At 40.2% G+C, this 26126-nt stretch overlaps 1 protein-coding gene across 10 annotated transcripts in view; it reads right to left on the reverse strand.

The window, feature by feature from the left end:
- Positions 1–26126, reverse strand: part of Robo1 (roundabout guidance receptor 1) — a 919114-nt gene that overhangs the window by 271595 nt on the left and 621393 nt on the right. For all 10 annotated transcript variants that reach the window (XM_040750585.1, XM_040750592.1, XM_040750586.1 and 7 more), the window contains one exon: positions 17437–17763. In XM_040750585.1, coding sequence (XP_040606519.1) covers positions 17437–17763 — 327 coding nt within the window. The remainder of the gene's footprint in view (positions 1–17436; positions 17764–26126) is intronic.

Raw genomic sequence — 26126 nt, forward strand, 5'->3', positions numbered from 1 at the left:
CAATGAGTACAAACACCCTTATGTACTTGTACCTTAAGAACAGAACATGTCAGCCAAGCAGCGGTGGCACACGCTTTAATCCCAGCACTCGGGAGGCAGAGACAGGAGGATCTCTGTGAGTTTGAAGACAGCCTGGTCTACAGAGCTAGTTCCAGGACAGCTAGGGCCATTATACAAAGAAACTCTGTCCAAAAAAAAAAAGAAACAAACAAAAAAAAGTCACATAGAGCATGGTGCTCACCACATTAAAACAGTTGGGTGGTAAATGACCTCACCAGGATGCCCAAAGTCTTCATCACGTGCTACCACAAGCAATTTATTAATCTTTCATGGTGCTTATTTCTAAAAGATCCAAGTAGTTTTATACTTAGAAATATTGTACCCACTTTAAGAAAACAACGCACCAACATATATGCCATCTCAGAAGACACTGACATCATCATCATCATCATCATCATCACTATTCATTATCTCTGACTAGCACATCATGGTTACATCACCTGCCATCAGTCCTATGTAGCCACGCAGGAACAGACACAGTGGAATCTCTGAAAAGGTAAATTCAAACTGCAATGTCATATGAAGATACCAGACTATCAGATAATTAAACTCACTGGCTGGAGATGATTCATTTTGGTTGTTTTGTGTTTTTTTTTTAAGATGTATTTATTTATTACATATACAGTGTTCTACCTATATGCCAGAAGAGGGCACCAAATTGAATTGTAGACGGTTGTGAGCCATCATGTGGTTGCTGGGAGTTGAACTCAGGACCCTTGGAAGAGCAGTAGGTGCTCTTAACCTCTGAGCCATCTCTCCAGTCCCGGTTTTGTTTTGTTTTGTTTTTTAAGTTGATGGATACAATATCGACTCAACAAAGCACAGCGGAAAGTGAGTTAAGTAAAATCAATGTATGTGGCTCTGAGAGGAAGCTGGACATGGCACAGGAGCAACTTCATCAATTCCAATAAAGGCAGTTCAAGATGCAGCCACAGAGCCAGTCAACTGTTGCTCACCACTACTCACGAATTCACCTAGTAGATTGCCACGTCAATCCTAGGCTTTGGAGGGTTATCTGTTTCATGGCAGTGGGTCCCCAGTATTAATTTCCCTGGACACAATCTCCTCCGATCTGCACTTTTCAGAGCCTATCAGGCAATGGAGTTTTTACCCAAATCCACTCTGCTCTAGCATCACGGAACACATCCAAGAAGGCAAGTTCATAAAACTTCAACTCACAGGTTGGCTTAAAGGAACAAGGGAAGGAAAAGAAGTTATACACTCTCAATTTACCTCCACCTTCTTGGTCTGTCTCAGATTTTATGAGGGAGGTATCTGTCTTAGTACAATAAGCCTATGGTAAGTTGACTTGTCTGCAATGCATAGCTACAGAGGCCACAGCCTATACTTAAATGCAGAATGGCTGGGTCTGGAAACAATTTACTGCAGCTGCACAAAAATGTAAGAGTTTGGTGTGTAAGAAGGAAGTGCACGTAAAACAACACTAACATTCCCCTGGTTATGTCTATGATCCAGCATAGATCAGGGAAACACATAGGAGAACATAAAAGTTAAATATTTACATGCATATTGAAAACCCTACTGACCGCCATACTGCCAGTTATATTTTTCCAGTGGAAATTTTAAAAAAAGACACGTGCTTTGGTATAAGTTTTACAAAGGTAACTGTTTCAGGTACAAAATGAATTTATCTTAGGTTTTATGTCGGTGAGTAAGAACTCTCCATGACTAAGAAAAATCAGTAATAATGACAGAGAAGGTAGCATGAGGACTATGGACATGAACAAATGTATACTAACTCCACCTTGATTTCATTATGTGAGAGTAAAGAGAGTTAACCACTTCTACTCAATGAACCCATACTATACATTAGAAATGGAAACCTACACCTAGCATGTGTGATAAAAGTCTTGGTTTATTATTACAATTTCCTTGAACTTTCACCTCAAATTCTTCCACAACTTTTGGGAATTTAAACAGTGTTCTATAATATAGTTTGACTAAGAACTCATTACCCTTGGCTAAATAAAGAGTTATAAATTGATTGTAGTAGCTTTACTATTTAAAACTCAACACTCTTATCCCATTGTGTCTACTTACAAATTCCATAGTGATTTTCTACTTACAGACACATGATTTCTAAAATCTAAGCATTCTCTCTAAGGTGCTTGAAAAGCTTCCAAACATCCAAGAATGTACTTAAGCAGTTTAATTAGCCCCTTATGTCAGATAAACGAGCAGGGGTTTTTTTTTTGTAAACACCAAGTGAAATACAGATCATTCTGAAATGAGAAATTCCCTGTAGTCCCATAAACATCCAAATGGAATATCTCTGAAATAAGATGATTTAGTCTCAAAATAAGCCTACCTTTTTTTAAAAAATCACAATTTTAGAAAAGCAACAAGCATTTTTGAATAAGCTTTTAAGTTATAGAAAACAAAAAGGTATATTTACATATAAAGCATACAACAGGCCACTGACACAAATATGCTTTTCAGTAGGGAACAACAATCTATTATAAATTTAAATTTGTTAAACACCCCACACACACACACACACATATGAATGGGAAGCAAAGACTCCCGGGCATCTAGAAAATCACACTGAAAAGATACATAAGGCTTACAGATTAAAGGCATGTATGAAAGGCCAGTAGGCAAAGAAATCAAAGACTAATTTATAATTCAGATTTAAGCTAAAGTTATTCTCCCAAACAAACAAAAATAACAACAACGGAGGGAAGCGACAGAACATTAAAATTTCCTAGGAATGGATGCTCTCAATCATCAACAAAAATTTCTTAGAACATTTCAGTATATGAGACCTTTAGGGAACAGACTGCACACTCCCCAGTTTCAGCAAAGTTACCCCCACTCACCAGTTTGCCCTTGAAAAACACTCTAGTACCAACCAATGGGCTAACACATTGAAAAAAAAAAATCCTTTAAAAAAAAAAGCAGAAATCTCACACACACAAAGGTATCATTTTAAAGGAAATAAAAATCACTTGAATAGCCTAATTTGAAAAGAAAGAATATTTTCTTCATGGCAGCCAGAGCTGAGCAAATGAATCCCTCTTCTTTCCCGTCGTTCTTTCCTTTCCTCTTCTGTTAGTAGAGCTACGCCCTGACAGTCAAGTATTAAGTTTGTACAGCTTCGAGAAAGAGCCAAAGGTAACATCAAGAATCCTGAGGGAATCAATGATTATCTTCTAATAACCAAGTCTCTTATCTGTATAATGCCCATTTCTGACCATTCCAAATTATAGTCTGATAAGTGTCTAATTACACAATTACTATGCAAGCAAACAAATTACTCTAATATGCATAATAAAACGAGTTTGAATAGGTTCACAAGCGGTATCAGGTTCTCACAAAAGTCCCCCACAAACTCAATTCCAAGAGTTAAACTCAAGCACATTCATCTACCAAACATATCTGAGTATTCTTTCATGCCACGTAGTGTTGAAAGTGGTTAAGATTAAGAGGGAAATCAGCAATAGACAGGTATATATTATATATTAGTCATGTGATCCCATACCTATTTGCATCTACATGTCTATTTGTTGTAAGTCATTTATTAATAAAATACCTGAGGGCCAGGCGGTGGTGGCGCACGCCTTTAATCCCAGCACTTGGGGGGCAGAGGCAGGAGGATCTCTGTGAGTTTGAGGCCGGGCTGAACTGATAGCCTCCAAAACAATACAGAGAAACCCTGTCTCATAAAAAACAAAAATAAAATAAAATACCTGGGGACTAATTATGATCCCTCTCTGCCCCAGAACTAGAGCGTCTGTCCACAGAATCCAAATTTACCATTGGACAGAGACGCTGAATCAAAGAACATGTATTAAGTGATGTGTCTTGCTGTTCTAAAGCAGCCCTGACCTTGCAGGACATCAAAGACTGTGCAGGAGTGTGCCTGGGAAGCAGGTGGGGGACAATGCTGCTTTCAGAGGCCTTTACTCCCTTTCCTGCTAGTCTCCGGCACCCTACCACATGCTTCCTAAGGTATGCGGCTCAGTCTGGGTCCCCTCGGCCTCTTCGCCACCTGAAGCACCTGTGCAACTTCAGCATCAACCAGGAACTGATTACCAACCTCAGCATCAATCACAAACTGACTCTCAACTTCCTCTGAGATACAAAGTAATCCTCAAAAGTAGGGACAGCCCTGACTTTGAGGAGTCAGTGCCAACTCATTCTATCTGCCTCAGATTTTCATTAACAGTCGTTCTATGTGACACAGCATATGTAATAACATACAGAGATTAACTGAACACAGAACAAACACCCACAATTGAACTTAGTCAACTTTTGGGATAGTTAGTGAACTATACCAAAGGGAAATAGATATTACACATATTATAACATTATTTTCTGTTTGGATAAGTGGAGAAGGGAAGCCATTTTTGTTCTTGTCCAATAACCAAGGGGAATTTTAACTTTGACACTGTCTTTTTAAAAAGATCTCATTGCCATACAAAAGAACAAGTGCAATTTGACTTCTGTGTATCTGTATAGATATAAGCATGTATGTATGAAGACATATATAGATACAGATGAATAAAAACAGTCATGTGTATGTGAATACATGTATTATACATACTTGCTTTCTCTGGATATTTTTAATGATCCCAAATAAAACAAGGTATCAAAAAGAAGAAAAAAACATTTTCACACACATAATTTAGTTTTTTATGTATTTTGCATATATTTATATATGCATATGGAGGCATACATAAAATTTTATATTCTAGAGAAATTGTACTGTAGAATTTTAAAAATTAGTATAAAAACACATACATGGAATTTTAAAATATTCAGTCAGCATCCTACATTATGACAAAGCAACATCTAAACAAGACTATAAAATAATTTGAATTAAATATTAATCAGATGTTCAATTATACCTAATCAATTTCATGCTCTGCCATTTTAAAGAATGATAGTAAACTGAAGTATAAATTATTTATCAGAAAAATAATCTATAATAACATGGAGCTAATTATCTCAGTAATTGCAGTGTTTCGGGGTAAGGCTAGAGGGATGTGGATTCCTTGTTCATATTTTCTGCAAACAAAATTTCATGAATAAATCATATGCTCCAACCCAATTTTCCAATACCTAAAGAATGTTTGCCTCTGACAGTCTAGAAAGTCCAAAAAAAAAAAAGGAAAAAGAACTGAAAATCATTCTGTACAAGGTATAAAAAATTTTTCTGAGTGTGTGCATGTGGAGTGTGTGTGTGAAAGAGAGTGATTGTGTGTGAGTGTGTGTATGTGTTTGAGTGTGTGTATGTGTGTGAGAGAGTGATTGTGTGTGTGTGTGATTGTGTGTGAGTGTGTGTATGAGAGAGAGAGAGTGTGTGTGTGTGTGTGTGTGTGTGTGTGAGAGAGAGAGAGAGAGAGAGAGAGAGAGAGAGAGAGGAAGTGGGTAGCTGTGGGTAGCTCACTGGAAGCCTGTTATCCCTAGGTGCTTCCTGTCTCACTTTGAATGATGTGACCTGAGTTGCATCCCTCGCCTTCCCTCGTATGATGGACCAAATCTTCAGAAACTATGAGCCAAAATAAGTAATTTCTGCCTTGTTACTGTCAAAAATTCTGTTCATAAAGACAAGAAAGTAATTAAAACAGATGAGGCTGTGTCCAGATAATCTCCTATTTAGCTGAAAATACTACAAGTTGAAATGTGTTTAATGGCCTGACCTATATACCATGATAAGCTTAGCAACACATTACTACAGCATGATTGCTAAAGTAGGGAAGCATTCATTGAAGCACCAGAAGGTACATATTGCATGTACTCTATGGACATGCTTAGACCAGGTACAGTGGCATACACTGGAAATCCCAGGACTGCAGAAGCCCAAACTTAGGGTTTATAAGTTTGAGGCAACATAGCAAGATACTCAAAAACAAAAACGCAAAATGGTCGTCTAGTGGAGCTGCACAACCACAAACAGGACCTCTTGTTAGAGTGGACTACAGAAAATTATTTCTAAAGGGGAAAATGGTAGGCATAAGGCAGAGAGATACATACATACATGCCAGCAAAAACCAGGTTCAATCTCTCCTTTCTTTGAGAAACAGATATGTAAATTTTACCTGAGCCCTTTCACGACAAAGTACACACTGCCTTTCTTTGTTGTTGGTTGTAAGGAATCATTTTATAGAATCTTTACTGGCAAAGATTGAGGAACAATGCATCCATTGTGACCACACTGAGACCTACAAGGTACACATAAATGAAACAGGAATTATGAACAAGTAAAACTTAACCACAATAAGGGTTACATACTGTGAGAAAGCAATACAGGGCTGTGCCAGGAAGGTTACCCTTGACATGTGTTAGGACCAGAAATGGAGATTTACTGAAAAGGAATGCTGGAGGAAGCCATGGCTCAGCTCTGAAGCAATAAATAGTTTCTTCCAGATCAAAGGGATAGGAGCGAGGTCTAAGCCACCATGCCAAGATTGCACAGATCCCTGCAAATCGTGTTAAAGCATTTAAACTTTAAAAGAAAGAAGAACCTCTGAGCGAACAATCTAAGAGACAGATGAGTTTCCATCTACAAAGGATTACTGCAGACATCTCAATGAGAAGTGATGTTGACGCTACCTGGGAAAGCAGCAAAGACAACGGAGTTGAGTGGAAAGATGCTCAAGCTACTCGGGAAAACTGTCAAATAATATCTATTCATGAATACACATGGGGGATGGGAAATTGAAGGTAAAACCGAAGGTCGGCTTTCTGGTTTGCCGTGCTGGCTGGCTGGTAATTTATCTCCAAAGTTTGAATATTGTAGAAGAGAGTTAGAGATGAAAAAAAAATGATGAGCATCAGGATAGGTGACCTGGAGATGCCACTGATCCCTCCAAATTCAGGTGAGAACAGAGTGACCAAGGCCATGGGTAAAAGAACAGGATAGACAGTCAAGACAAATTGAATATATGAAACTAAGGAGGTGGGTCTGGTTATCCCAGATAATTCACAGATCAAAGCATAGAAGATAGCCTATAATAAATCCTCAAGAAACTTGGTCATTTTATCTATAGACCACAAAACCAGTCAGCCACATAAATAGGAAAGTCATTGAGACCCATTGCGCTTTCTGTGTGGTCCGTCTCCAAAACCAACTTTAAGCCTAACTGTTTTACTGCTTAACCTGGGTTATAAGCAGAAAGAAGCACTCTTGATAAAATCATGAAATTATGGGAAAGAGAGTATTTCACAAACAAAGTCAAGTGTTCACAAAAGGTAAATTACGCAAATTACAAAATATGAAGTTAGACAACAGAAGTCAAAGCTATAAGGTCCTCATGGGCATGAACAGTACCGACATAACAGCATCCTTGAATTTCCCTTATTGGGATCTTAAGTAAGACTCCAATATGGTCTTAAAGATGCTAAAAGAGGGGGAGAAATGCCTCCATTGGCAACGTTCCTGCCACACAAGCATGAAGACCTGAGTTGGGTCACTTATCTACATACAAAGTGAGACACGTTAGTGCACACTTTTAAATATAGTACTAGGGAGATGGAGGCATCTAGATCTGTGCATCGTGCTGCCTGCTAGCCTCATTAAATCAGAAAGCTGCTGGGCCCAGTAGAAACCCTATCTCAAAAATAGATAAAAATGAAAAACAACAAGAATGAACAGCTCCTGACGAACGCCATAGAAAGTTGCCTGCTGGCCTCCACAAGCACACACAGATGCACACAGCTGGCTTGCACATCCATACACAGACCACCCCCACACACACACACACACCACTGCTGATGGAGCAGAGGCAAACCTCCCAGAATTCCAGATGGAAACAGACCATTCTCAAGACAAAAGAATGATGAACAGTGCCATGTGCATAAACTTGCACTGTACAAGGACTTGACCCCTCCCACTGATACCTAGAGTGTTCTCTGAGAAGACAAGAGTTGACTGATGGTGTTGGCAGTGACAGTAATTTAAAGCGGCTACGTGTAGTGGGTACCGTGATGGTTAATCTCCACTGTCAACTTGACTGGATCTGAAGCAACTATCACACACAACTCTGAGTATGCCTTTAAGGTTGGGTCCAAAATAGGTTAAACCGAGATGGGGAGGCCTGTTCTCAATGCAGGCAGCACCGCCTCAGGAGCTGGGGCCTCAGGCTGAATGTAGAAGGATGAGGGAAGAAGCCAGATGAGTACCGGCATGCTCCATTCTCTGCTGCCTGCTACATAAGGGGTGAGGACAACTACTAGCTACAGGTTCTCATGACCCCAGTGTATACGATGCTCTCAAACAGTGGGCCAAAGTAACGCCTCTCTCAATAAGTGCGTTTTGTCCCAACAAGAAGAAAAGTTACCAATACAGTATTATTCATTAGCATTTGACTCTGAACTCTTACCCAAGAGGAGGTATTATTAAAACTTGTTTACAGAAACACTTTCTAATTTATCTAACATCCCAAGAAATAATTTATTGGAACATATTTTGAGATAAAGCACAAAGAAATACTGAAATGCTAACCATGTCAGTAACAACAGAGCTGTAAAACCAAAACGTATGTTTGTCATATGAGGTTGACTATTTATGGATAAGTGAGACATATGTATCTTTTTATAAATATTTGTCCAGATTTCAAATCTTGTTGTGTATGATAAGATGACTGACCCTGACCCTGGTAAAATATTAGAGATCATTTCACAGGCAACCATGTCTGGCATTAGGATTGCTGAATTTGCCTTCCTCAAATGAAAAGAGACATTTTCGTGGCATTGAAATTTCAAAAATCCACTAATTAATATACACCTGGCATGGGAAATAGCAGACAGTATAATGACTTCTAATGAGATATCTACCAGGCACGACTCAAAACCCTCTCTATAAAGTCTACTTGAATAGTGCTTCTGCGTTATTCAGCTTCTAACATTATGCTAAGGAGCCCGGGGCACTCTTATTAAAAGGACTGTCTTAACCGGGACCTGGCTTTTTTGTTCCACAGGTTTTATCTATCTCTGTTTCATCCTGGTTCTTTGGGCCTGTGGCAGTACAGTACATTAGGGCAGGTACCCAGAGCAGAGAATGCTGCACACCTCACAGTGGGCAGAAACAAAGAGGAAACAAGGGTTGTAGACCTGCTATACCAGTGGTTCTCAGAATGTGGGGGCAAACCCTGTGAGGAGTCCAACAACCCTTTACAGAGGTCACAGATATCCTACATCTCAGATATTTACATTATGATTCATAGCCATGGCAAAATTACAGTTAGAAGGCAGCTTTGAAGCATGGAGGGGGCTTTTGGTTTTTGGAGACAAGTTTTATGATTAGGGGCCACCACAACATGAAGAACTGTACTAAAGGGTCTCAGCGTTAGGAAGGTTGAAAGCCTCAGCATTATATACCTTTCAAAGTCGTGCACACTGACCTAACACCCTTCCACTAGGACCTACTCCCTTAAGGTTCTGTCTCTTAATAACAGTGATCCAGTTGTGGCGTCTGAGCCTTCAACACACATGGCTGTAGGAGCAATCCCAGATCTAATCCACAGCAGCTCCCAATACCCCTGTCAGGTAATGAAAATGAGCACCTTGCACTAGAAGGTTTGGTTAACTTCTATACATCTACAGTACTATGCTAAGCAAGCATTCACTGGGTTCTTGAAAACAAAAAGCTGTCTTAGCGTAATGACAAGATGAATTTCATCACCTCTGAGGATTTCGCACAAAGTCGTCTATAAACAAACAGTAGTATAGAGGGTTAATAAACAATACAAGGGGCTGGAAAGATGGCACAATAGTTAAGAGCCCGAATGGCTCCTCCACAGGACCCAGGTTCAACGCCTAGTGACACATGATGGATAAAACCACTTGAAACTCCATTTCCAGGGGATCTGACATACTCTTCTGGCCTCCATGAGCACCGGACACACACAGATATACATTTAGGCAAAACACCTTGACAAATCAAATCAAAATAATTTTCAAAATTGGAAAAAACAACGCCTTCTTAAAATGGGCATTGTTTGTCATTACAACTGAGGAAGCTTGAAATGACAAGGACACATCCAGAGAGCATCTGTTCATGGGAAGCTGTGAAGAGCCTTGAGTGGCAGTTACAATTTACAAAGAAAGAAAAGAAATAGGAATTGGCTTTACTGTCTGCTTATTTAATAGACTCAACTCAGAATCTGAGGTTCTTTGCAGGCTTTGGACAAAAGAAGAGAGAGGAAGAAAAGGAACTGCCTATGTTCTCAAGCCACAGGTCATGGGAACACCCCGCCACCACCTCGGGACTGCTGCTCTCCTTCTCCTGCTCTTTCTGGAGGCAGATCTCAAAGGAGAGCAGAGTAAGTCAGATAGTCCAAGAAGCCCCTAAGCAAGGCTTAAGCTACAACCTGCAGGAACCTTCCATTGGAAAGCCAAGAAGTCACCTTGGAAAACAGCAGCAACATTAAGTTACTATAATCAAAATATTTTCAATGTACTTTTACCTCAAATGTGGGCCCCCAGCCGGCTTTTCTGGTATCCACATAGAGGGAAAATTTAAGGGTCTCAATAGGACTTAGATTAGATACAGATTATAATATTTCCCAGTAAAAACACACAGGTACTGAACAAGGAGACCTTGAGAAAGAATTTAAATCCTGTTTGGGCAGGGAACTGTCTTTTCCTATTGGCTTTTTAACTCACTGGCTTTTCCTTTAAATTTTTCTCCAAGGTTGACTAAATAAAATTTAAAGTGTCCTCATTCAGGAATACTAAATATCTCGATCATAAACCTTTATTTCTCTTGACAAGTGTAAAATGTCATAAGCACTATTAAGGCTTCAATTTCAAGCTAGGTTAAACACGACACAACTCAAAATGTGACAATGGCTACCATTTCTCCTTTAGAGACTGAGAGACTGAATCAGAAACTGCTGTATTTTACTTAACAACTTAAACATCAGAACCATTTCATTAAAAATTAGGGCCCACATAATGATGATCTTGAAACACATGAGCTGCCATAGTTTTTGAAAATCTTCACTCCGTTGTCAGAATGAAAATGAATGGACGATTTAGCAATAACGTGGGATTTAAGCAAATTAAGTAATAGCTTCTTCTCAACAGAGTGCATAAAAGTAACACCAATGATGGCGACTGGATATTCGTTTATTCTGTTCCTCTTTGGACTACAACAAATAATTTTTAGTCATGTTAAACTAAAAGTCAGAGGTAGAGACTAATTGGCTACCAGATGACCCTAGCATGTTTCCATTCCTTTTAATAAAACCTATTTTACTACCATTTTGTTTTCAGAAAATCTAGTATTTCATTTTTGGATATGTTAAGACACTGCTAGCTGCCATGGGCTTTTCTTCTTCTTCTTCTTTTATTTTTTTTTTTATTTTTATTTTTTGGTTTTTCTAGACAGGGTTTGGAGGCTGTCCTGGAACTAGCTCTTGTAGACCAGGCTGGCCTCAAACTCACAGAGATCTGCCTGCCTCTGCCTCCTAAGTGCTGGGATTAAAGCATGCGCCACCAACTCCCGGCTTTGCCAGGGACTTTCTCAAGAACACCTGAAACTTTTCACGTATGACTTTCCTTGCTGAACATTAATAACAAAGGATGCAATCGCCTAATCTCTGATTAACATCCCACTACTTGTAATCACCGCTTTTTTTTTTTTTTTTCTCGAGACATCGTTTCTCTGTATTGTTTTGGAGGCTGCCCTAGAACTTGCTCTGTAGAACAGGCTGGCCTCGAACTCACAGAGATCCGCCTGCCTCTGCCTCCCGAGTGCTGGGATTAAAGGCGTGCACCACCAACGCCCCGCTCACCGCTTATTTTTTATAAATGTTTTATAAAGTAAACATTGCTTGGCCCTCCTTATCCAAGCAAGCATCTTTCTCTACTCTTCGGATTTGAGTGCCCATGTAGTCTGGGCTTTCTTGCTCCTGCCTGCTACCGCCGTCCCCGCCCCCGGCTTCCTGGGGCTGCTTGTAGTCCCATTCAGTTAGTTGCTGCATCCTTTTCTGTCCGCACCTGTCCGCACCCTCACCTTGTCACTCCAGCCTTCCGCTGCATCCTGCCTGAGCTTTTCTTCCCGTGGGTTGCTTGCTATCTGTGCCCCTAATTTCTCCAGTCTCTTTCCCACCCCACTTCACAGAGTCGACCACAGCTCAAACAGTGTATTATTTTCCTCAAGCATGTCCAAATCTATTGTTTTCTCATAGCCCTTCAGATGTACTCTTCATTTAATTTGAAATGGTTTTTTTTGTTTGCTCTTAATCATACCCTCATGGAATTCAGCTCTTGGCTCTTCTTTTGCTCCATTGAAACACTCGTCACAAACAAGCAGAAAGTCCTTATTTGTTGTGTATTTTCAACTAACTTAGTCCATCTGCAATGATCAAGGCAGGTAGTTTTTGTTGTTTTTAATTTTTAATTTTTTTTTTGATTCACAAAGAAAGAACTAGACCTCTTTGGCATAATTAGAAAAAATATTTAAGAAAAACATTTATAATAGCCTATAGTTTAGCTAGATAGTCTCCATATTTTTACCATTTTAATTTACTTTTTAAATACGACTGCAAAAAGTTGTCTCTGTGGAGTAACAAAGAGACAGAAAGAACTTTACTGCAGAAAGACATTGAACAATGCTGTATTTTAACTTGACAAATTTATAGATAAAACAAGTTCAGTTGCTAAGTGATGACAGCCTTGGTTAAACTATGTTTTATTTGATTAAAATTAATTATGCTAAGAAAGAATGTTCATAGTAAATAAATGTTTTAAAACAAATGCCAAAGATCTAAAGTCGGTCTTGACATGTAGGAGTGAGTTCCAGCATTTAAATCAAAAGGAAATAGAGAGAGAGAAGAGTTCTAAGTTTTAAGAGGTAACTGGATCCATCATTTTTGTCTTCCTAGTTTTTAAAGGTGGTGCTTCTGGTACAATAAGAGCCTATCAAGAATTTCTTATAAATAGGTAAATGTGAGATTGACTTTCTGGAACCTCCAGGGTCTTCATATCTAAGTATCAACTACTGTTGAAATAATTATCTCTGGACTTTTCAACACATACAAACATCATGAAAATGAAAGGAGTGGTTCATGAGATTCATAATGGATTATGTCACCATCACCCAGGACGGCCAGATTGAGTCTGTTCTGACTGTTCTGAACTAACCTTCGGTGGGTATCTACTTTCCAACATTCAATCTAGAAACCTAACTTGTCCATGTCATCTACTGACATGTCCTATGTGTTCTAACATGCTCAAAGCCTATTGCAGTTATTTAAGAAAGGACTAAAGTCTGCAATTGTAGCCCACTGGTAGAGTGTTGTCCTAGCAGGGTCCAAAATAGGAAATAAAGAACGAAGAAAAAGGAAACGGAGTGAGTGATGGGAGGAGAGAAGGACAGATAATAACGAATCTTAAGTAAGATTCTATACAGACCATTGTTACACAATGCAAGACTATCACTAAAATTTCAACTATAGCAAATTCTGGGAGTAAAATTACAAGATTAAGCCATCTTGTACTATGTCCTTCAAAAGTGTTCTTGAGGGCATGTGAGGTGGCTGTCAAGCCTGATAACCTAAGCTCCACATCCAGGACTCACATGGCAGGAGAGAACCAACCATACCAAGTTGTCCTCTGACATCAAAGTATATCGAGTGTTCACTGGGGCATGTACATGTACACACAAACCAAATAAATAAAAACTGTACAAGGTATAGAACTGTTCTCTAATGAAAATATGATACTTTTTTGTGTGGGTTTTCTAGACAGGGTTTCTCTGTGGAGCCCTACCTGTCCTAGAACTAGCTATGTAGACCAGCCTGGATTCAAACTCACAGAGATCTGCCTGTCTTTGCCTCCTAAGTTCTGGGATTAAAGGTGTGTACCACCACTGCCTGGCAGACAATACTTTTTTTTTTAATTTTTATTTTTAAATTTAAATTAGAAACAAGGTTGCTTCAGATGTCAATCCCAGGTCCCTCTCCATTTCCCTCCCCTCCTCCCACACCTTCCCACCAAAACCTAGAATTTTTTAAATCATCTTCTTTAACTAGTGATTGTGAGTTAAGACAACCTCTAACATGCCCTATCAAAGATATTTTCTGGTAGTTATTGACATATAAAATGGCCAGAAAAGTAAAATTTTGTAAGTAAAAAAGCCAGCTGCATATTTGAGCCTAGAACCTGTTGCTTAAGAGTTGTCTTCAATTAATAGCAGTCAACAAGAAATGCTTGGCCAACTATGTCCTTTCCTACCGAAATTCCCATTAGCATTCACACTCTGCCAATATTCACCATCACTATCATCTGAGTCCTCACCTTCCCACCTCATAATGACTCTTCAAAACACACAGCTCAGAAACGGTTTGTGAAGAGCTGTCCAAGATCCATATGGAAGGACCTGAGGTTCCGTTTTCATCCATCTGTTGTGTGATACTCAACAAATCCCCTCTCCAGATTCTGATGCAACGCAGAGGCCTCTCAATCAAAATGTTTACAAGGGGCTAATTTTATAGCCAGGCATGGTGGTGCTCGCCTTTAAACCCAGCATTTGGGGAGCAGAGGCGGGTGGATCTCTGAGTGTGAGGCCAGCGGGTATACATAGTGAGCTCTGAGACAGGCGGCAGAGCTACACAATGAGGCCCTATCTCAAAATAAAATAAAAATAAAAGTGTCATTTTTTTTTCATTCCATCTCACCCGAACCATTTGAAGTCCTAGAAGGCGCACTTCCATCTTCCATGGACTATATTTTGCAAACATACTACTGTATCAGCCGATACACGTCTATTTCACCCGTGAGGTTAATATACTTTCTCTTGCCTTCTCCTTCCACTTAAGAAAAGTAGACAGTTGTGATTCTAAATTGAGAAAAATTGTGTACTAAGACAACAACAGACCAAAATGTATTAAAAGGAGTAAAACATGTTTCTTGACCTCAAAGCCAACGTTGCTTTTACCTCAAAGTTATGTTTTTATAAATGTAGTCAAAATCTTAAAAGATCACCTTTGATTAATTAATATAATGACGACTTTCCAAGACATATAGTCCTCCTCGGGTTTGCTGCTAAGATAGTGAGCAGATGTCTGCCTAGTCCTGAGGGAATGTCTCTTCCTCAGGAGAAAACAGATTAAAAAGGAAGCAAATAACCATATGCTGATTGTTCCTGCTTCGCAGATGACATCGCCAGCCATGTTCTACAATGGGAACCACAAAGGGCAAGGTTCAAATTAATGTTCCTTAAAAGTTACAGTAATTATCCAAAGTCAAAATACTTGTTAAATCTAACTTGTACCAAAGAATTGTGCTACCAATTTGTACTGGGCACAAAATAAATTTAATAAGTGCTATTACTGTGTAAAGGAGAACACATCAATAAAATAGTTTCCTAAAACATACCTTAAACTCTATCAGAGTATATGATAAACTAGAAAATATGGCTGGCAAGAAGGCCACTTTTTGGACAGGTGGTGTTGAAACTAAATTAGACACATTGGAGTTTTCAGTAATCTTTAAAAAAAATAAGTATCTTCTAATTTACATGATCTAATTTAGATGTATAATCCATATATTATTACTCCTCTTCAAAAAATCATAATTGAAAATAATTTAGGAAAATGTGTTTTCTTTTGCAAAACCAAAGTTTCGAAACTTCTTGGTATACATAGTAGAATTAAGTACTGCTAAACATTCCTTGTTTTAATTTTCAGATTGTATAATTAAATACAGTATGTAAAACAGCATCACAACTGAGTTTGTTTTAAGAAATGTGATTGTTAATACAGGTCAAGGATATACATATAAATACATCTACTTGTCACTATAAGACAGATGAAAATGAAACAAGAAATTTTTAAAGATAGCCAAGCAATAGAAGCAATTCTCTAATTACATTGTTACGTTATATATATACATATATATATGCGTGCCCAATAGACAAGAATATTACTATTTTTATGTAAAAATGAAGGCTTAAGGAGCATTCTGTATTTTTCCAAGTTTCAGGGATTAACAAATATTAGGAACCAAGAACTCCAGTTGTTGTTACAGCTGTAAAACTTGGTTGAAACACAAGCAAAACACAGATGAAACGTTTGTAATAGCATTACCAACAACTGCTCTGTGAGACCTGCACTGCCTCAAGACACTTCTGCTAATGCTGTTACTGAGGCGACAGCATCACTGTGAAATTAGATGCAATCTCTGGCTTCCTGTCTGAGCCTTAGGGAGTGTAAGAATAGTTCTTACTTTACTCATGGCACCTGAACTAAGGAAACGTAGAAAAACAAAGAGCAATCATATACTCCAGGAAAAAAATAAAAACCCAACTTTAACAGCGTTCCCAGGCTTGTTTGTAGCTAATATGGCTGACATCTGTGCTCACCATCTACAAAGTTGGGTTTAAGACAAAAGGATCCTGAAACTGGAGCGACAACAGTAGTAACGGTCAAGACTAGATGAGTGAAATAGTGTGAACTAAGTTGCTACATATTGATTTGCAGTGTGCTAAAGGAGATTTTTTTTTATGAATTAATAGTTTGTAAACTTCCCAAACACAGGAAAGCCTTTCTCAAGGCAGGGTGCTAAAAGCAAGCATAGTTTCCAACAAACAAGGGCTTCTTCTGATGAAACTACTAGGAAGTCTACTGGACCCAAACGTTATTCAAACTCCTTCAGGATTCCAAAACTTTTTACCTTTAATGAGGACATGTGTATCAAACTGTCATTAATACCATACTAAATTTGAGAAGCAAAAAATGTTTATACATTTCTCTCTATAAATATAGGAATTATTCAAAGTATTATCTCAGAACATTTTATAAACATTTTTTGTAATCTGCTTCTCCAATTTACTTGCAGATCCTGTTGCTTTTTTAAAGATTTATTTATTTGTTTATTTATTATGTATATACTGTGTTCTGTCTGCATTCATCCCTGCAAACAGATGGTTGTGAGCCACCATGTGGTTGCTGGGAATTGAACTCAGGACCTCTGGATGAGCAGTTAGGGCTGAGCCATCTCTCCAGCCCATCTCAGAATATTTGTAAATCTTTGTATAACTGGTAAATTTATAATAGTCATTTTTACATGGGGCACCGTGACAACACAGTGCGAAAATCTGTGAATTAAGCATAACGATCTCTAAATTTGGTTTCAGTTCAGTTTCACTAAGACTCCCAAGGTGAGAAAACTAAACTGGAAATTAATAGTATCTTTAAAATACCTACAAAGAAGCTGTCTAAAGTCCAAAAAAAAAAAAAGTGCCAGCGGCTTATACACCTAAACAGGATGAGAAGGGAGGAAAGCTGACGCGCGAGATTGTATTCATACAGATCGAGGCTGTCCTCGTGCAAAGGCTGGAAGCCACTGTCAAGACACGTGATCGCATGTCATTCATTGCCCCTGGGAAACCGCGTTACTTACTAGCTACCTCCAGCGACGCGTTGTGGCTCACAGCCTCGCCAAGGTAATTCCTTGCTACGCAGATGTAGACCCCCTCGTCAGGCCTGCTCTTCCGTCCATGCACTATGCGTAAGAAAAATAAAGATCCACTTGGCAGCAACATTCGGTGCGAGCGAGGGTCATCTTTGTCCGTCTCCACTCGTTCCCCGCCTTTGTACCACTCGATGGTCGGCGTGGGGCGGCCTTCGGCTTTGCAGTTCAGAGTGGCGGGCTCCCCCTTTGAGACAATCAGGTCTGAAGGGTGCTCAACAATGCGCGGTGGAAAATCTTCCTGACGAAGACGCGAGCCTGCGGGAGAACAGAACAAACGGTAAGCATTTCACCTGGAGACAGTTAAAGGGATGAGCTTCAAGGGTTTAAACATGGCCTCGAACCCTCTCTCTAAACACTCTCAGCGGCTACCTTGCCCACAGCATCCAAGCCTCAGCGCTTTGGACTCTGCCCTTCGGGAAGTTCTCCTGCTTACTTCTGCCTGCACAGATGCGGCCCGCGGATCCTTGAGAACCCATGGCGCCGCCTTAAGTGGTACTGTGATGGCTAGTTTAAATTGTCAACCTGATGTCATCGAGAATCACCCAAGAAGGGCGTCTCAGTGATGAACTGTAAATTAAGTTGGCCTCTGTGCGAGTCCGTGGGGGGTTATCTTGATGACATTAATTGAGGTGGGACATCTACCCCCTCGCTGACGGCAATTTCTGGTCCAAATTCCGGATTATATAAGAACAGGAAAAGTAAATGGAGGCGGAACATGCAGGCACTAGTCCGTGGCTTTCTGCTCTTGATTATGGATGGATCCTAACTACCTGCTCCAAGTTCTGCCATGTTTTCTTCTCTGCCTTGAGGGGCTGTAAGCTGGGATTGTGAGGCAACTAAGGCCTTTCTCTCTTGAGACACATTTGTCAGTATCACCATCACAGCAAAAAACTAAAATGTTGCCAGTCTTTACAGAAGAACGTTTTTTAATATCACAGGCAATGGTATGGATTCCCAGAACCCTCTTTTAACCTGCACCAGGTAATAAAATATTTAATAAAATGTCCTTCAATACAAATACGTCCTTTAAATACATCATGTGTGGTGGTTTGAATGTAATTGGCCTCCAAGCTCACAGAGATTGGCACTGTCAGGAGGTGTGGCTTTGCTGGAGTAGGTGTGGCCTTGTTGGAAGAAGTGCATCACTGTGGGGGTGGGCTTTGAGATCTCCTATATGCTCAAGCCACACCCAGTATCTCAGACCACTTCCTGTCGCTTGCAGGTCAAGACGTAAAAGCTCTCAGCTACTTCTCCAGCACCATGTCTGCCTGCATGCTGCCATGTCCCACCATGATGATAACGGACTGAACCTCTGAGCCGTAAGCCAGCCCCAATTAAATGTTTTCCCTTTGTAAGTGGTCATGGTGTGTCTTCACAGCAATAGAAACCCAAAGACAGTATGGCTACACTTTTTTCTCTTTTTTTTTTTGCAATACACTTAAACATCAAAAACAGGGATCATGTCTGTGGTTGTGTAAATGAGAATGTAGGCTCTGGGATTTGAACACTTGGTCCCCAGCTGATGGAGCTTTTTTGGAGAGGTTTCTGTGGCACGGCCCTTGCTAAAGGAAATATGTCACTGGTGGGAAGGCTCTGAGATTATATGCCCTTGGCCACTTTTTGCTTGCTCTGTCGGATTCAGATTTAAGATGTGACATCTAATGCATGCAGCTAGCTTGCTGCTACTGCAGCTCTACCATGACGGACCCTGAGTAGCCGCAAGCCTAAATAAACTCTTCTTTCTATGAATTGTCCTGGTCATAACGTTTTATCGAATAAGAGGAATGCCTTATATTCTTAAATAGTTTCAACTGCATCCTGCTGGGAATATAGCAAACATAAAATGTCTCAGACCTCGGTCGACTTCGGTTTCCTTTTAGTGCAACCCAAACCTGGCTTTCATATAACATGCATACCTCAGTGAAAATAGAAAGTTGGAAACGTTGAAGTTAGGAAATCCTGTTTCTCGGCCATTTAGACATGGTCGGAAGACTTTGAACTCATTTGCTCTTAAGTTCTTAATAAGACCACAAAAGCATGACCTTTTCTTTCCCCAGCCCAGCTCTCCACACAGCCTGCTCACGCCTTCCTACGCCTTCTGTTAGCTCCACGAGCACGCTGTGTTTCCTTCTGCCCAGCAAACGCCTGCCATAGACACGGGGCTCCAAATAAACTCCACTCATCAAAGTGCAGGCTTCTTTCACATCTCAACTCTCCCAAACTTTCCCCAGCAAATTCAGTTCACTTTTACGAACCTAAGCAACACTCCACAGACAACCTTACTAAGAGTCTTCAGAGCTAGTGCTGAACTTTATTATTTTATTTTGCTAATACTTCCAGCAGTTTTCTCTTCCCCACAAGGATGTGGGATCTGTGGGCTTCCTTTGGCTCACAGAGGTCTGCTGATGATGGCAAAGAGCTGACCATACTACAAAGTTCCAGAAACATGAGTAGAACCACTGAGAAAACGAATAAATGGCTAGAAGCAAAGACCTAACTGAGAAGAGTGAGCTGAAGGAATCACAGACTCTATGTCTGCATATGGTATTGCATGTCTGTCCCCAGTGCTTGGGAGGCAGAGGCAGAAAGGTCAGGAGTTCAAGATCATCCTTGGCTAGTTTGAGCCGAACCAGACTACAGAAAACCATGTTTCAAAACAAACAAACAAAAGAACCATGCATTGTAGAAAAAGGCATAAGACCTTCCTCTTTAACCAACATGCACTGTATTCAGCCACAATAGACTCTATATGGAATATGAAGTTTATTTATACCTGTGACTCATTTGTAAGTACTATAATTAATAGTTTGTCCTAGGGAAATGACTATGAAAGGAGAGTTGACAATCTCAGTGAGTAAGAGTTTCATAACCAGGGGCTGAGGAGATTGCTTGGCTGATAGATTGTTTACAGTGTAAAAAGACTGGATTCATAGCACACTGGTAAAAACCAGGCATAGTGGTATTCCTCTAGGAGAGGGTACAGGATAGCCATCAGATAGAAAGGGAGAGGATGTCAAAGGCCAGATAGTCCATCTAAATGTTAAAACTCCAGGTTAAGCTGGGCGGTGGTGGCACACACCTTTAATCCCAGCACCAGGGAGGCAGAGACAGGTGGATCTCTGTGAGTTTGAGGCCTGCCTGGTCTACAGAGTGAGTTCCACACAGAGAAACGCTGCCTCGAAAATAAAAGCAGCAACAACCAAAAGCCCTCCCGGTTACATTAAAGACACTGTCTGAAAACTTAAACAGGAAGAGTGATACAGGAAAGCAGGCAACATCTGCTTCTGGCCTTCACAGATGCAGTCAGGGGATCTTACAATTGCACATACACAGAGCAGGGATGGGTTAGACAGAGACAGAGATGGATGCGGAGAGAAGAGCATTACACTCAGGACTACAGAGAAAGATCACTGGGGTAGAACATGGGACACAGTGTGCTATGCATTCTTTAAAGGATGGTAGACTTGGAAAGGAGCAGAAAGAAAACAGCAAGGTGAGAGAAAATAACTTAGAAAGGAAGGCCTCCATTCTCACAATGGCTGTACTAAAGAAAATGAAATCGGGTTTCCTTTTCGGTAACTCATAATTATCAGTGCCGTGAACCTGGGAGTATCATTAGCCTTTAGGATGGCTGTAATTATGAAAGACAGATACTGCTGGTAATCAACTAATGAGGTGAGACACACACAGAAATTTTAAATTATGAAAGTCCATTTGAGATAGGAAATAAGATTGCAAATATTGCTATAAGAACACAAAGGGAGGGCACTGAAGCCAACCCCAGCCAACCAGAAGGGGTCTGGAGCAACAGGACTTGAGGAGATTCCCTAAGACTGAGTCACAAAGGGAAAAAGACAAGGAATTCACCCAGGGGACAGCTACTATACTACATACTTAACGGATCCGCTGGTAGGTTAACTTATAATGTGACTTGGCAGAAATTGGGGAGCATAAACCTGAAAATAAAAATTAAAGAAATGATGAAAAGTGAAAAGAGAACAAGAAATTAGATGATAGAACAGGAATTGAGTATCAAGTGAGTGTTCAACAAATTAGATGAAGTGTGTGTGTGTGTGTGCACATGTATATGTGTATATGTGACAGAGAGGTAGGGAGAAACACACACAGAGAGAGAGAGAGAGAGAGAGAGAGAGAGAGAGAGAGAGAGAGAGAGAGAGAGAGAGAGAGAGAGAGAGAGAGAGAGAGAGAATACACGTGTGTGTTCACACTTGGAGTCCAGTAAATACTGGGTGTCCTGCTCTACAACGTATTATTTTCTGAGACCAGGTCTCTCACTGAAGTGCAGCTCCCTGATTGGCTAAACTAGCTTGCCAGTGAGCTCCAGGGATCCCGCTATCACTGGCCCACAGTGATGGGGTCACAGATGCATCCTGCTGTTCCAGTGTGTTCATGCTGAGCACTCCAACTCACGTCTCCATGCTCCCATGGAACCCTTCACCCACTTAGCCATCTCCTCAGCTGGAAAATCACTCCTTTGTCAAGTAAGGGCTATTGCTTGGTTCTAAAGAGCTTACTCTTGATAGAATACAGTCAAGGTAAGCAGACTAAGTTAGGAGATTAGATAACAGATATTTGAACCTTCAAATTAAGAGTCTCTGAGCCTGCACTTAGACACTGACAGAAGGGCAACAGGGAAACACTGGAGATAATAACAAGCAAATCAGCAGAACTTCCTCACTGGCAACGTGGATGATGGGGAAGAAGACTGCTAATGAGGAAGGGAGGGAGGGAGGGAGGGAGGGAGGGAGGGAGGGAAAAGATACAACACTATCACTGGTGGCTGAACTATAGTTTCAATGATCATAGAGACAAAAACTTTCGTGAGAGAAAAAAAGGGTTGGGTATCCTTCTAGAAAGCCCAGAGAGAAATGATGAGCTGACAGCTGTGTGTCCAAGTCTGACCTAAGAAGGAAAATCTGAGCTACAGCCATTAGCTAGAAAAGAGCTGGGGCAAAAAAAAAATCATGGGAAAGAATAAAACTCTATGGTGGGGGGTAGGTGTAGAGGAAGTCACGGCCAATTGCAGAAGCTGGAGACTGCCCAGGCTCCACTACAGTGCTCTGCTGCTGAGGAGAGTCTCCATTTGAACGTCAGTTCCCCAGAGCTGGACCCCAGCCAGCAGCACGCTGGGGAATAGAAAAGTCAGACCCAACTTTTCACCACCATGTTTGCACAGCAGCATTGGGTAAAAGCTCCAGCAATAAAAATGCTTTCTATGTTATTAATGACTAACTTTTTCATTCTCTATGGAATACACTTTCCCCACATTGTTAATAACATTTCTCATATTAAAGGAAAAAAAAACTGAAGTTCTCAGGGTCTACTCTTACTAATGGACATTCTGATCTGCCAGAGAATGCATGTAATACACACCGTTTCCCAAGCTTATTTAGGCAAAGTCTTTTCTTCTTCTTCTCTCTCTCTTTTTAAAAGGGGGTTCTACTGAGTTTTGTTCCTGATGAGTACATTTGATTAGAAAATGTACACCATTAAATATATAGTTATCTAAAGAGACCAAACCACATCATCAGAAAAGTAGTCCTCCGACTGCCACAGGACTTTGGAAATCACAACAAAAACATGAAAGTGTTCCGATTCTTTATTAACGTTCAACCCTCAGAAAAGAGACTTTGCAATATCTGACTCATATACATAATGAATTAGCCTCGATAATAAAAGACCATAACACCAATCATCATCTTCATCAAAACTATAATAAACGTTTTTGTGTGGGACCAAATATGAGCAGGAAGGAATGGGAGTGAAGAGAGACCTCCTGTCAGTCACCTAGTATCTCTACTGATACGGGGAATCTTTCTGAAGTGAGTGTCATTAAGTATGGTGTCAACATGCAGAACTGAAGTCTCAGCTGCCATTCCGTGGGGAGGTGGCAGTGTTGGATTTTAGACCTAGGCAAATCCAAACTCATGCTGTTTGCAAATAGTCCCATACATCCTGCTGGGACTAACTGGTTGAAATCAATATGTAAATATGGCCCGTCCCTTTGTCTTTCAAAACTGCAAGTGTTTATTTTAATGTCTAACTTCTAAAATGGTAATGACAAAATACCGAGAAGCTGTCAAGTCTGATGACCTCTGTTTTCTTTCTCCATAAAACAAGAACATTTACCTGTAAACCAAATTAACTTAATGAAGACCTTCTACTCAAAGTTTTCCTTGTATAAATATGAGTTTAAATTGCTAGGCATCCTAACAATATCAGTTTTCAGATTGCTGAGAACTTCAGTTTGCAAACTATGTATATAATGAAAGCTACTTTCATAACAGAGTGCGGATGTATGCATGCAATCCCAGCCTTCAGAGGGCTAAGGAAGGAGGATCAGTTATTCCACAATAGCCTGGGCTACCTTGTGGCATCTCTGGGTAAAGAAAGATAACAGAGCCACGGAGAGGGCCGAGTGGGTAGGTACTTACTGCATACGTATGTTCAAATCATCAAGACCACATGAAGCTGGGCACAGATGTATGCAACTGTAAGACGGGGACCTTTTTAGAAATGTGCTGGTATGCAGAAATGGACGACACAGAGGACAAAGAAACCAAGTGTGTCCTCTGATCTCTGCGTGTCGAGTGTCAAGGTATGGGTAAACCTTACACACTGGAAAAATGCCCTAAAATTATAAAATGTTCTCAAGTCACCTGCCAGTCACCATTGTGGCTATGCTAATTTTATAGAAAAAGATAGAAAGGTTATGGAATAAATGGCAAAACCCGCACTCTATATCGTAATGCAACAGTTACAAAGAAGAAAAAGTAAAAGAAAAAGGGCTGAAGTCATGACACCTTGACAGTGAGATGATATTGTTCCCTAACAAGAACCAGGGCGACACAGTCCTTTAGCAAGGACTTAGGATGTTATTGTCCACTGTCCTTAAGAAGAACACTGGTGGCTCCCTGGGGATGTAACACCACTGACTTCAGCAAGATCAGCACGCAGAAAAGGCCAGGACAGAATTCCTTCAACAAGACCCAGTTGGAAGATAAAATATAAACAAGAGTGACCGGAATATCTAAATATTTACACAACCACAGCTGGAAAGAGGCGAACACGTAAGTGGTAAGCATTTCAGGGAAATTCATCAAAGTCACGTGAGATTGATGATGAAGAGCCCAGAGTCGTAGCTGGATGTAAACTCTCCCCCACCCCACCTACTGAGACATTACTTACAGAACACAAACAAGCAACCATTCCAGAGACACTGGTCCTATTGACATTCTAGTCAGGGTTATGCATAATTTTATTGTTTCTCTTTTCTCTCTAGCATAGAAGTAGTATTTGTCATAAGCCTTTATTTATGTTCTCCAGTCTGTTTCTCAGTACACTGAATGAAACTACAGTTTTATAAAGAAATTCCTACTTGCAGTCAACTTTCTCTGCAATATAGTTGATAGGTAGTATCAGGAGGGTCTGCAGGGATGAAATCGACCTGCTCAAGCATATCAGAGAACAAAAAATGCTTATAAAGTTGCTAACATCATAACAAATCCATTAAGTAGTGGAGAGGTCTGCAATGAATATTAATAGAAAACTTGGTGACATCTGTCCAAGGCTGGTTTAGGAATGAATGTAATTGCCTTGACAACATGCTTATATTTGTAAAAATATTTGTATTTTTAGGGAAACCCCACCGCTTAAATTTGTTTTTTTCCTAAGTTTCATGTGCATGTTAAATAAAATTATCCCTAATTACAAACACATACCCCATCATCACAAATCCAATAATTTTCCTGTCAGAAGTCCTTCCTCCCAGGAGATGTTAGTTAAAACCAGGAAGGCACCACCTACCCCACTGCTCACTAAGCACAGGATGTAGAAGAAAAGAAAACCAGAGTTTGAAGCTAATCTTGACCACATATAAGATCTTATCTCATAAAACACCCAAATAAATAAACCAATTAACTGATGACTATCCTCTCAGGAGTCATGCACATTTCCAAAGTACACTCAGTGTTGTGGTAATATATCCATAAGCAAAAGCCACCATGCTAGCCGGGCGTTGGTGGCGCACGCCTTTAATCCCAGCACTCGGGAGGCAGAGGCAGGCGGATCTCTGTGAGTTCGAGGCCAGCCTGGTCTACAGAGCGAGTTCCAGGACAGCCTCCAAAGCCACAGAGAAACCCTGTCTCGAAAAACCAAAAAAACAAAAAAAAGCCACCATGTTACTCATACTCAGATGAAATTATACACAGTGAAGAAATATAAAAAACTACATGATGATCGTGGCATTTTTTCACTTCCCTTGGTTAGAAACTTTAAAAAGATCACTTAGAGAGAGAAAGAACCTTTTGTAACCAAAGTCTATAATAACCTCAAGAATTAGCTCAGTGTGCTGGTAGACCCATTGTGTAAAATGATCATCAAAGCAATGAAACTCCAGGAAAGAACTACTATCATGTGGGTAACATCCCTTTATCATCAAAATCAAATGGATATTTCCCTAGAGATGGGGAAAAGATTGGCAATACTGTAGGTTAAATTTTGGGAATAATTTTGAGCCCCCAGCCCTGCACCTGTTAATAATGCAGACACTGCAGAAATGCCATGGGTACTCACTGTAGGGATGGCCTCGGCTGGGA

The sequence above is a fragment of the Mesocricetus auratus genome, unplaced genomic scaffold (genome assembly GCF_017639785.1).
Source record: "Mesocricetus auratus isolate SY011 unplaced genomic scaffold, BCM_Maur_2.0 Super-Scaffold_100008, whole genome shotgun sequence".
NCBI lineage: Eukaryota > Metazoa > Chordata > Mammalia > Rodentia > Cricetidae > Mesocricetus > Mesocricetus auratus.